The sequence below is a fragment of the Canis aureus genome, chromosome 13 (assembly GCF_053574225.1).
Source record: "Canis aureus isolate CA01 chromosome 13, VMU_Caureus_v.1.0, whole genome shotgun sequence".
NCBI classification, from domain to species: Eukaryota; Metazoa; Chordata; class Mammalia; order Carnivora; family Canidae; genus Canis; species Canis aureus.
Window position 1 is genome coordinate 24,835,398 of NC_135623.1, and position 13,371 is coordinate 24,848,768.

Sequence of the window (13,371 nt, forward strand, 5' to 3'; positions counted from 1 at the left end):
CTTCTGGAATTGTCATCCCAGCCAGGTATGTAACTAAATTCCAGCTTTTTCTGTACAATTTAGCTGGTCCAATTACTACTTTATCCCACCATCTTTCCAAATGCTAAAAACTCTCCAATATAGTGCTCCTTTTTCATCAAATAAACACCATAATAGGGTGTTTGAGTAGCTCAGTGGTTGAGCTCAGGCTCAGGTCATGATCCTGGGGTCCTGGGCTGAATCCCATATTAGGCTTCCTCACAGGGAGGAGTCTGCTTCCCCCTCTGCCTCTGCCTGTCTCTCATAAACAAATAAAATCTTAAACACACAAACACCACAGTATAAATACATGCTCTCTATGAGCTGTAACACTGATAAAGCAAGTGAAGTTCTTTACAGTTACTTACCAGTCCGTTACATACATATATGTTGCTCATTTACTGGGTACTCTCATGTCATATCTTACTATTATTAATTGGCTTCAAGTTATCACAGTACTCTTTGTCTTTAATCCATGTAAAACTCAACTGAAATGCATCTCCTTGGTCAATCTGACCTGAACTAGGGACCAGAAGCTCAAACACCACTTGACAGTGGTGCAGGTGAATTTCCCTCACATTAAATAAAAAGGTCAACTTCTATGGCTAAATCCTTCATTCTCCCAGGCCACAATCAATGATGATGCCTTGTGGTTCTCCTAAAAATAAAATAGTCCATGAATGGTCAGTCGGTGCTGTCACAGGTCAGCCACATTCTCTCATAACAGAATAGGGCTTTCAACTGATCTCATTAAATATATAGCTATTTTCTATGTCCCAATTACCTTCACAACACACCCTACCATTTCACATCTAGGTTACCTAAAACCACCAGTATTTGTGAAGTGCACAGTCCCTATCAGTTCTGTTTCTTTACTTTGCATATTATATGTGAGCTTTGCTTCTCCTAGCTTATTCTTCTGAATCAACATACTGCTAAGTCATCAGTAGATGCCTTTACTGATATTTTAGTTACAGTATAGCTGGAATGAAGCTTATTTTTGTTCTAGACCTTCCTTTCCTTCCATTACATACTCAATACTCATGACTTCCAGTTATTCCCTTCCAATTTACCATAATCCTGTTGTTCTTTGTTTGCATTTTCCCATTCTGTTACAACTAGTTCCCTCTGCAAGAGGCTTTAAAAAATATGTACTATCACTACTAATCTTGCAGGTTTTAGAGGTTGGAGTGACATCTGAACTGAAATCTATTGAGAACCTCTCTACACATTCCGAATTTGACATTCATTCCAATCCAATAGCTTTAAGTTAGCTCCTTTCACTGGTGAAATAGCAAATTAGAAAAGTACTTTTTGCCAGGGAACTCCATATACTTTTCCCCATTACAAATCATGTAGCATCAGAAATGCTCCAAAGGCCTTAAGCCATCTACTTTCTTCATCCAATCCTAGCTGGAAACTATATTCCTAAAAACGTCCAGGCTATTTTCTTACATTTCTTGGTGTATGGGTAAACCATCATTCTAAATTTTAAAGTACCCAACAAAATACATCACTGTATTTTACGGTTTTTAAATCTTAGTTCCACTGAATAGCTTAAGACCTGGTCTTTGAGCTTGTTTAGAGGGAATTCTGGGTAACTTGACAATTAGCTGACCCAAACTGTCAAGCTTTTCAACCTCACCCTTCACTGCCAACTAAACCCACTGCTTACTCTGTCTCTATTTCTCTTGAGCCTACTTCAATCTCCTTTCCTGGGGCTAATAATCTAAGAGTGACAATAGGCCTTCATTATATCAATGTTAAGACAATGGCTTTAAAAAAAAAAAAAGCTTGTAGTATCTGCATTTGATCAGATTGCAAAATACAGAACTATATGCTATTTCAATGCATGTTTACTTTTCTATAGTTTTGGCCTAGCAGCCTGAATTTCTAGGACTATACAAATCTATAGTATTCTTCTTCGTTTCATGAGGAAATTTAATTCCTAATAACTTGAAAGCTAGAGTGTGAAAGGACTCATCCCCATCAAGACAAACTACGATCTCTTGGCATTTTACCAATAACCTTATGTATATGTTTATATACTTGTTCTAAGACTATAGGACCATTTTTGTAAGCTTTCTAGTTTCTTTCAATACTTGGTTTCATAAGAAATCATAAAGGACACCTTCATACCTGGCCTACCTGGTCGTGTAGCTTTTAAGTACTAATAGCTAACATAATAATAACCTTAAATGGGTTTCATTAACATCTTAGAACCTCAGGCTCTTTCTAGGCATTCTTTTCTTTTTGGGATTAATGCTGAAAGAGAGTTTGTGTAACATGGAATCATGTAAGATCAGAAAATAAGGCAGATGGAAAAGTATTTTTGACCAAATTAACCCACAAAACCCACTTTCTATGGGAGGTCCAAGGGGTAGGGTAGTCTATAGTTCAGCCTCTTCCTTCTATTCTGCTTTGTCACTTGTTACATAAAAATGATTTATGAGATCCTAATAAATAGGACAGTATTTCTGCTCATAATAGTTTGGGTATATATGCCTTTGCTGCATGTTATGAAACAGCAACTTTCTGGGGAATCCAAGCTTTGTGTGAATGATGATTGATAGTCTATAAACTAACCAAGTTCTTGTCCTGCTCTGCTGGAAACAAATATAAAACAAATAAACGAGACCTTTCAAAACTAGGCAAGCATAACAATCTAGAAGCTTTTTAAATAAATCTATCCTTAGACGTCTGGGTGCTGATTAGCATCATGGTTAAAAATCACTGCAAGTAATCACATGGAGGAAGGGAACAAAGATCATTTATATGGATTAAAGTAATTTAAAATAAGTGTTCTCAAGTCACATGGGAAAGGTAAAAACTATAGAAGAACAGGGATGACAGGGCTTTCCCATTTTTAGAACATGGAGGTATAGACTCAGAACCCAGAAAGTAAATGGGACACTAAATTGTACTTAAAATGATAAAAGAAAGAAAACAGGTTTCATTCTCCGGTGGTTTCAATTTTCCTAAAAATCTTGACATGTTTGAACATCTTCTATTTAAGGACAAAACAATTTAGCACACAACAAAAAAGTGTCAAGAAGAGTGCCAAATGGACCACAAAACATTAATGAAAAAGCTTAATGTAGTTGCCAAACCTTTTCATTAGGACAGAAAAGCCATTCTGCACAAGAATCTCCACTCTATATCCAAGTTACCGTCTCCTTAACGCAATACCCACCCCAATGACACATCATTTGAGTAGTGTATGTTGGTATGAGTAATGACTATGATTCAAAGAAAAATATATCTAGTACATTCTAGGGTTTTTGTGGAGGCCGCTGCGAAACAAAGAATTTGAAGTAAACAATTATAAAATACAAAAATAAAAAACCAGGGTTTTTTTTTTCTCCAAATTCCTGGTTTAATAAGGACTTGTTTATTTGAGAAAAAAGGGTCCCAAACATCAGGCTGTTCACAAAAATAACCCACAGTATCAACTTTAGAAAACAAATCTTAAGACTATTACACTAATTATTTTTCTAGAGGATGCATTTGACATGCCAACTCTCATTCACAAAAATACATTGTTACATTTGTGTTGAACAGCCCCACATAGCATTCTTATGTGGGGTATAACACACATACCTCTAACTCAAAGCTGCTCTCAGGTGCTACTCAACTAATGCGATTGCCTTTGCAGTTAGGGAAGCAACTACTGAGCTCATGTATGAATGGAAAAAACTGTACTCCCTGCATAACAAGAGATTATTTTGGAGACAGTTGGTAAAAACCACACATCCTTTTTATTGTTAAGTCATAAAGAGGTATCAAAATTAAAAGCAAAAATTACAGGGTAAGACTTAACATAACTACTAGGAGCGTCAAAGGAAGTGAAAATGGGACTAGGCGCAGGGCAATATGAATTAATGAACATGGGAAGGATAAGGATGGGGAGAACAGTGAGCATGTGCTGAAGAAGATACTAGGGGAGAGGATCTGGTGAAAATTTTGATCTTAGACAAGCGCCTAGGTAAAGAAATAATGGGACAAGATTTCTAAACCCCACTATGTGCTTAAGAGTCATCCTCGCCATTGGCGCTGTCTCTGTCATCCTCTCCTTCCTCAGCCTCTTTTTCATCATCCTTGATCAACTCCAGCTGTGAGAAACAGACACAAATAGGATGGAGTTAGAGGCACTCCATGTGTCCCTGTTCCCCCCTCCACCACCTCTTTCTTTCCTTTCCCGTGGTTTTCACCTGGTCATCCCCCCGATCTTCATTATCATCATCATCCAGTAGGTCCCCCTCCTCAGCAGAGTCATCTGCACCCCCCTCAGACTCCATCTTCACATTAGTCTCATCTTTCTTCAGGGAGCTGCTGCTCTGCTCCTCTTCTGACTTATCATTCTTCATCTCTACTGGGGATGAGAAGGACAAGTCTGTCTAGGGGCAAGTAATGTCCACAGGATGTAGACAATCCCCACTAATGATCACAGAACTGCAGCACAAATCTAAATCCTCCCGCACAAATGCCCTTCCCAATTCAAATTCCCCAAGTTTCATATTCAGTTGCTTTATATCCCACTATTCCAACATATACCTTCAACTATCTTAGTAACTAACCCAACTTTACACCCAACAAGTGGCAAGACCATTTACCTCCTTGTTTGCTCTGTTCTTTCTCAATTTTTTCCAGGCTTTCCAGTAGAGAATCCACTTTTTGTTTTATCTGGGTCAACTCCTTCTTAATGGTTTGAAGGTCATCTCCTTTCACTTTAATACAAACAAACCTCTAGATTAGAATCAACTCTAGCAGAATCTACCAGAAGCCAAACACATTTCCAACTAAACCATATGTCAATAGCCAGTAGGAGACTGCTGGGGAGAAATGGAGCCAGGACCATATTGTCCCAGTCATGGGGCTCCTCATTTTCTCACTCGGTAGCTGAAAACTAAATTTAACGTGGCTACTCCCTTAGCAGCAGTATTCTTACTTTTTTCTGTAGGCCCACCACAGACCTCAATTATATTTGAAAGCATTTTTTGTACTGTTTCACTGACTTATACATTTCATAAATTTACAAGTGCCTAGCTTCCTAAAGTCTAATACTATAACTGGCCCCTTAATCACTACTACCTTCTCCTCTTCCATTATTTTGATTACACTAGGCCATTTGTATAAAACCTGAATGTTATTAACTAACTGCATTAATTTCCCTATTTCAACACCTAAGAAATAGCAGAATCACAAAGCTGCAATAATACATACACTTTCCAGACTTGGAAGAAGATCCTCGCTGTCCACTCTTAGAATTGAAGCCACTTTTGCCCCTTCGTGAGGTGTTTCCTGATACACGCTGACGTTTCGAGGGAACCACAGCGCGAGCAATTGGAGGAGGAGGGGGTACACGTGCTGGGTAACTGTACATCCTGTTGGATAAAAGAAAAACAGAATTCCTTCACAACTAAAATTTAGTCAGCAAGATCCAAAAATGACCTTATAAAATAATAAATGTTCATTATCTCTCAATTTGTATCTTTTTGCTAATGTCACTCAAAAGGCCAGGATAAATCTTACTTCTTTGCAGTTTTAAATACATCAGCTGGTTCAAGAAAATAACGCACGCGCACACACACCCACACGCCCAATGATGGTTGGCCTTAAGGGATGGACATAAAAGGTTCCTCAGTACTTCGGCAGTACTAATAAAGTATTGTACTTTTTACAATAAATAGCGTGCACACATTTTACCTTACTCTTTTAATATACATGCTACATTAATTCATAAATAAAAGAGAAAATATCCCAAATAAAGTACTCACAAAAAGGGATTGCAATTCAGAGTCTGCAACAGTGGTATTTATTGTGAGCTAAGTTCCTGATCATCTCATCCACAGAAAAATATAATAAATCATTACTACCAGTGATGTTCAATGCCACATAAAACTGCCAATATTAACCAGTTTTGGCCCATAAAACAAAGAGCCAGGGATGCCTGGGTGGCTCAGCGGCTGAGTGACTGCCCTCAGCTCAAGGTGTGATCCTGGAGTCTTGGGATTGAGTCCCGCGTAAGGCTCCATGTGTGTAGCCTGATTCTCCCTCCGTCTGTCTGCCCCGCCCCCGTCATGAATAAATAAAATCTTTAAAAATAATAATAAAATAAAACAAAGAGCCATTCACACGAGTTAGCTGTACATAAAAAGCCATGATCAATTCTAAGTATATTCAAGCAGAGGATACACTTATAGTTCCAATTCTACCAAGATGGAGAATATTGTCTGTTAAGTTTGCTATTCACTAGTGCCTAAATCCACTACCCAGCACACACTCAGCTCTCTGTCAAAACAAACAAACAAAACCACTGGTTACTCAATGCTGCTTCCACTGGAGAAGTATCCTAGTGAGTATGTTTAGTAAAACATACACTGGGTTTCTTCACTGTGTGAAGCGAAAACTTGGAGTTTACTCTCATGTTTGTAAAGAGAAAATTCAAAGTACAACAGAAACACTTTGACATACTACTAGGAAAAAAAGAACCTCGTAATTCCGTACTTTTTTAGTAACTAATTTAATTCCAAGCCCCAGGTTATTGTTCTATACAAACTACCCATAAATTGCTGCTCTGCAATAGTAAGTTTTAAGGAGCAAAAGTAATGCATGAAAAAGCCTTAAAATTTTCTAATTCATATATATGACTAGTCTCCCTTTAATACATCTTGTCAATGGCTAATCTCCTATGAATTTCTAAGTCTCCAATCCTCAAGGTAGTTGTAATTATCTTCTTCTCAACCCCATTTAATCTAAAACGTTTTCATACTATAACATAGTAGTATTTCTTTTTAATACTATACTTAGGAATAGCTATGACAGGAACATTTTCCTAGATTAAGAAAGAGCACACTTACACAGGCCAAACAAGAGGGTAAAATCTTCACTTAAGCACTTTTTAGCCAAGATCATGCAGTATGTTTTCTCTTGAAGCACAGTTTTTGTCAAGTACTAAAGAATCAACGATGTGGTAAAATTACTAAAACACTCGTGATTCTTGTTTTAAGCTCTATTAAGGAAAAGGAACACTTAAATTTGAGCCCCAGGAAGTAGGAGACTGTAGGACTCAAAAAGTAGGAAGGTATTAATTAGTATTAGTGCTTGTATAAAGGTTTCTTCTCAGTAGACAAATTTTAAATAAATGAGTAATTAAATTATCAGTTTTGGTTGATTATGGGAATTAATACAAACAAAAAAGATACTGAGTATAGTAACATTTTATTATCATCACCCCTTTCATACATAAAGCTTTTCTTCTTTTGGCCCAATAATTTCCCACAGTATAATTCAACAACTGTAAAATAGAAAAACTCAGAAACCACTATCCTTTGTGCAATATGATATTTTAAAAGCAATTTCTGGAGGTAAACGAAGGTGACTTATCTTTATCTCTGGACATGAAACATCTCATTCCCCAATCTTGGCAGATTTAAAGATCTAAATTACCCCTTCCCAACCAAGCCACTCCCTGGCACCACTCTGGAAACCAATGATCTTGTCATTCCAGATTTCCTATACTTGATGGCACTAGAATTTCCTTTTGAACCATATAATTTCACCTGTGGTAGGTAAAATTACCACAATGAAAATGAGGCAAAAGATGCAGTTTCTTTTGAATATATGTAATGGTCTCACAAATACAAATGAAAGTCAAATGCTCTAGTTTTCAGAAAAAAATTTTTCGAAGATTAACTGGTAATGCTCAAGGGCTATTAGTGCCATGAACTTAATTCCTGCTTAAGCAAAAAATGGGACTATTGAAAAACAAAGATTCCTCTAAGGAAGTTTAAGTAGACCTTCCTTGTAAAATGTCAAAGTGCATGATTATGGAAACATAAAGAGAAAATCATACCTACACTTCAATAACCCTCAAGGTCAAAGAGAGAGAAAATACAAAGCTCAGTACCACAGATTCAAGCAGTAGCTACAAATTAACCATTTTCCACCACAAGAAAGCCCTGCTAATCAAGACTAATACAATCCAAGTAATTAAAAAATCTTCATGAAAGCTTCACTATTATCAAAGGAATAAGAACGTAACTCTAATTTTAACTGCACCCTAATCAGAAATCTGGACATTATGTGTTGCCCAAATAAATAATACCATTTTAAAGAAATTAAAGCACTTTTGGACACACATTAGCTAGCTAATTATCTGAACAGATAAGACAAACTCTCTTAATCGCTAAGCAAAACCATAAGCATTTCAAGTCATTTATTAAAAATTAAAGTTTACAGAGGTGTCAGGCTAGCTCACTTAGTAGAGCATGACTCTTGATCTTGGGATTTTAAGTTCAAGCCCTATGTTGGATGTACAGATGAGAAAGGTAGGTTTACAAGGGAAGCTTAAGTGACTAGCTTTGGATCTCAAAAACCTTGATTCATGCTATTAAATTTTGATCGTTACCAAAATAGAAACAACTAGAACATATTTTCAAGAATCTGTATTCTCCTGAATTTATCTAGCATACCATACCTACTCTGGTCTTAAAAAATTTAGATTAAAAACTATAGGATTTGTCCTGATGTCTTCATTTGGGAAGCTATTTTAACACAAAATCAGACGTTTCCAGGAAAGACAACCTGAAAATCCACCTGAAAATTTTCTAAACAAAAAATAATCTGGGCAGCGCCACCTTCAGCCCATGGTGTGATCCTGGAAACCAGGGATTGAGTCCTGAGTCGGGCTCCCTGCATGGAGCCTGCTTCTCCCTCTGCCTGTGTATCTCTGCCTCTGTGTCTCTCATGAATAAATAAAATAATTAAAAAAAAAAAATCTTTGAGATTTAAAGAAATATGGACTTAAAATTACATAAAATGAACTTACAAAAATGTTGGGTTTTATTTAAGTATTTTCCACATGTTAAAAGGAAGTTTATACCATAATCTTTAATTATACATTTAAGGTAGTATCATGCTACCTTTACCACATGAAAACAAATGACAGGATTTTAAACTCTTGAGGGGTTTGTACTATCTATAGTCTAGTGAAGAAAGTTTTAGTAGTTTTAAAAGATAGTGGAAAATAACCCAATGTGTGGCATAGAATTTACTTAAAATGAAAAAAAAAAAAATGGGGTGGAGTGGGTGCCTGACTGGCTCAATCTATTAAATTCATGATCCTGAGGTCCTGGGATTGAGCACCACCATTGGGCTCCCGGCTGATCATGGAGTTCACATCTCCCTTTCTTTCCCTCTGCCTGCCACTCCCCTGCTTGCTCTCTCAAATAAAATCTTTAAAAAAAAATTTTTTTTAAATCACAAGTAAGCATTCTGTCTAGATTTGGTTTTGTTCTTGCATCAGTGATTTTTAACTTTATTGTGAATAGGTAGATTTATAGAATTTTAGCAGTTTCAAAGATTATCACTCACCGCCCACCCTAAAGTCCAAACAACATGGTATTCTATAAAATCAATCACTATAGGAAAATCAGAGATAAGCAGGGAGAAACATCGTCTTGAAATTCCATTATAAAATTTTAAATAATAGAAGATATACTTCCTAATCCTTGAATAAAATTAGAATGGGGTTGCATGTTTTATTTACTTATTAGAGAGATGAAATGAGATAGAGCATAGGCAGAGAGGAGAGTTGAGAAGCAGGCTCCTGAAGAGCAGGGAACTGACCTGGGGGCTCCAACCCAGGACCCTGGGATCATGACCTGGGCCAAAGGCAGATGTTTAACTGAGCCACCTCAGCCCCCTTGGGATTGAATTATTTAAACTCAATTTTGAAAAGTCAGTATTGTACGAGGAGGAAGTAATCTTACTAGATTGCTCATACCTATAAATTGTGTCATGCAGCTTTTACTTTTCCATTTTATGATTTATTTTAGAGAATTACTCAGGCGAGGAGCAGAGGGAGAGAGAAGTGCATTCTCCTTGCTTACTAGCACGGAGCTCACAAGCTGAGATCCTGACCTGAGTTGAAATGACGAGTCAGATGTTTAACTGACCAAGCCACTCAGGTGGCCCTGTGGTCTTTAAGATTTTGGGAGTCCTAGAATATCTGACAGTAGGTTTTCAGAATTATCTATTTGATAAGTATTATACCTAAACTTATTTTTATGTTACCGCTCAGATTATATTTTTTAAAGATTTTATTCATTTATTTATGACAGACACAGGCAGAGGAGAAGCAGGCTCCATGGAGAAAGCCCGACACGGGACTCGATCCCCAGTGCCAGGATCACACGATGGGCAAAAGGCAGGTGCTAAACTGCTAAGCCAACTGAGCTGCCTTAAATCTCAAAGACTTATGAGTAGGATACAGATACTGCTTTCTTTATAGAAGAATGGGGGGGGGGGGGCTTTAAAACATCTATGTAATGTTTAACTCAGGTTTCAATTTTTTTTCAGGTTTACATTTAAACGTAAATATGAAACTATGTCTTTTAAAAAAGGAATCCCAAAAAATCTACTTTTATGTTGCCAGAATGCTCTCTGTTGTGCTTAAAAATAAACAAACTACCTAAATTTTTACAATTTCTCTGCTTATTTCTAAAATAAGAGACAACTTCTAAACCTTATTTGCAGGTATTTTTCCACAAACATGCTGCCTTGGTGAGCCTTCTTGGGAGAAGCCAAACTGAATATAACTGCGAACTTAAACTTGTTTTGCTAATGCAACTTATGGATACAGTGCCAATCACCAATGAAGTTTGCATAGTTCACTTAATGTTCCTTAAGTCCACGTTTTTATCCAATGGTCCAAAGTATCTGTAGGACAATGAAAAACAGCAAGCCCTGTTCATCTTAAGGATAAAGATCTTAAGGATAAAGGATAAAGGATCATTCAAAACATAGTGGGATGCAAACTACTAAATTTTAAAGAAAAAAAAAATTATAAGTAAAGAAAAGACAAAAATTACCTACCAACGTTGTGGGTTTAAGAAAACTGGCCAAAGAACAATGATCAAAGCTTGGAACACCACATGCATCTCTGCTTACAAAAAGGAATTAACAGCCCTTATACATGTAGAACCAATGCTGTCAATGAATAAATGGTTCTACAATCTTCTTTCAAAAAAACAACGGTTTATAGAATTTAGGGGTTATTTTTGCAAATTCAAAGATACATTTGAAATTTTAATACATACAATTGAAAACTGCCTCACTGATTTATTTACAACTCTGCAAGAGAGGGGATAAAAATGAACTGTACCCACTCATTTTAAATGCATCCAATTTTATGTATTTTTTTTAAAAAGCTGCATCTAAAATTAAGAAAAAACAGGATTTGACCTGATGTATTCATTTGGGAAGCTATTTGAACATAAAATCAGATGTTTCCAAGAAAGACAACCTGAAAATTCACCTGAAAATTTTCTAAACAAAAAATAATCTGAGTGATAAGATGTGGGTTGCTTTGATCAATTCTTTCAGAAATATAACTGGTTCCAAGACTATGTTTAGAAAAAAAATTTTTTTTGAACCCCTCTCTTCACTTCTGCTTACCAAGCTTCACATTCAGGTGACAATCTAATACACAAAATTTCCTAAGAATAACAACTTTTCTCATTTGTCATAATGTTAAACCACATATACTCCCCAACGTCACTTTGAATCTTTTCCAATGATAGTGTCTTAAAAACTGTCAAGTGTGGTCTAATCTTTATTAATTATAAAGCCAAAACTAGAAAACAGTATTTATTATGAATATTGTTTATGAACCATATGTTAACACCATGTAAGCCCACTCATTCCTATATTCTCATTTTACCAAGCCAGGCCAGAAGAGTAAACTTATTTGCTTACAATAAAATTTCTTTTGATCTGTCTGAGAACACACTTTTATGGTTGCCAGGGGATAGGGTAGAGAGGATTAGAAAATCACATCATAGTGAATTTTTTGAGAAGTATGGAACTATCTCAATCTTGGTTACACTGTCTCAATCTTGGTTACACTGTCAGATACACGTTTTTTTTTTTTTAAGTTTTATTTATGTATGATAGATAGTCACACGGAGAGGGGGGGAGGGAGGGAGGGGGAGGGGGGGGAGAGGGAGAGAGAGAGAGAGAGAGAGAGAGAGGCAGAGACACAGGCAGAGGGAGAAGCAGGCTCCATGCACCGGTAGCCGGCCGTGGGATTCGATCCCGGGTCTCCAGGATCGCACCCTGGGCCAAAGACAGGCGCTAAACCGCTGCGCCACCCAGGGATCCCCTACACCTTGTTTTTATGATGTATGTTGAAACTGTACAAAGAGTAAATTCTGCTATATATAGGAAAGAATCCTATCTCCTATCTTTCCATTCTTTAATTTCCTTGTTAGTTTCTGCCCCCACCATCATCAAAACGAACACTGTTCGGTCAAAGTTACCAATGATCCTCACTTCTAATTCTATTTTTTTTTTTTTAAGATTTTTATCTACTTACTCATGAGAGAGAGAAAGAGAGAAAGAAAGAGAGAGAGAGAGAGAGAGAGAGAGGCAGAAGGAGAAGCAGGCTCCATGCAGGGACTCGATGCTGGGTCTCCAGAACCACACCCTGGGCTGATGGCAGCGCTAAAATGCTGAGCCACCTGGGCTGCCACTAAATCTTTCTTACTTAACATTTATATTTATCCCTCTAATCTTTTATTTTTTAAATATTTATTTATTCATTAATGACAGAGAGAGAAGCAGAGACACAGGCAGAGAGAGAAGCAGGCTCCATGCAGGGAGCCTGATGTGGGACTCAATCCCAGGACCCCGGAATCACGCTCTAAACCAAAGGCAGACGCTCAACCTCCTGAGCCACCCAGGCATCCCTATCCCTCTACTCTTTTTTTTTTTTTTTAAGATTTTATTTATTTACTCATGAAAGACAGAGAGAGAGGCAGACACAGGCAGAGGGAGAAAGCAGGCTCCATGCAGGGACCCAGACATGGGACTTGACACCAGGACTCCAGGATCAGGCCCTGGGCTGAAGGTGGCGCTAAACCACTGAGCCACCCAGGCTGCCCCCTCTACTCTTTTAATACACATTCACACACCTGGGATATTTCATGCTTTTATGGCCTTCTCATCTACCCAAACTGATTCCTATCTCCTCAGTCTTTCAAAATTGCAGTGTACCAGGGATCTCTACTTTCTATCTCCATTCATCTAGTATTTTGGTTTTAAGACCTACAAGCAGACATTACTGTGTCTCCATATAAGCAATCGCCTATTTAACATCTCTCAAAGTGAAAAAAGAAAAAAAAATCTCTCAAAGTGAATGTGTAATAAATACATCTAAAGGGCAATCTGTGACTATTCATTCCCCAACCTAGTTCCCAAGTTGTTCTCCTAACACAGATTTTTGCAAATTCCAAGTTTCTAGTTGTCCAGGCCAAAATTTTGGTGATATTTGATTCTTTTCTCTCAACC

The 13,371-nt window shown here is 37.2% G+C and overlaps 1 protein-coding gene across 13 annotated transcripts in view; it reads right to left on the reverse strand.

Moving 5' to 3' along the window:
- Positions 1–3,757: 3,757 nt before the first annotated feature.
- The window catches only part of HNRNPC (heterogeneous nuclear ribonucleoprotein C), a 58,697-nt gene continuing 49,083 nt past the window's right edge, over positions 3,758–13,371 (reverse strand). For 11 of the 13 annotated variants that reach the window (XM_077845499.1, XM_077845502.1, XM_077845503.1 and 8 more), the window contains 4 exons: positions 5,242–5,402; positions 4,632–4,745; positions 4,230–4,390; positions 3,758–4,130 (listed from right to left, as the gene is read on the reverse strand). In XM_077845499.1, the coding sequence (XP_077701625.1) occupies positions 4,047–4,130; positions 4,230–4,390; positions 4,632–4,745; positions 5,242–5,402 (520 nt within the window). In that variant the 3' untranslated portion in view covers positions 3,758–4,046. The remainder of the gene's footprint in view (positions 4,131–4,229; positions 4,391–4,631; positions 4,746–5,241; positions 5,403–13,371) is intronic. The other 2 variants (XM_077845498.1, XM_077845510.1) reach the window with 1 other exon arrangement.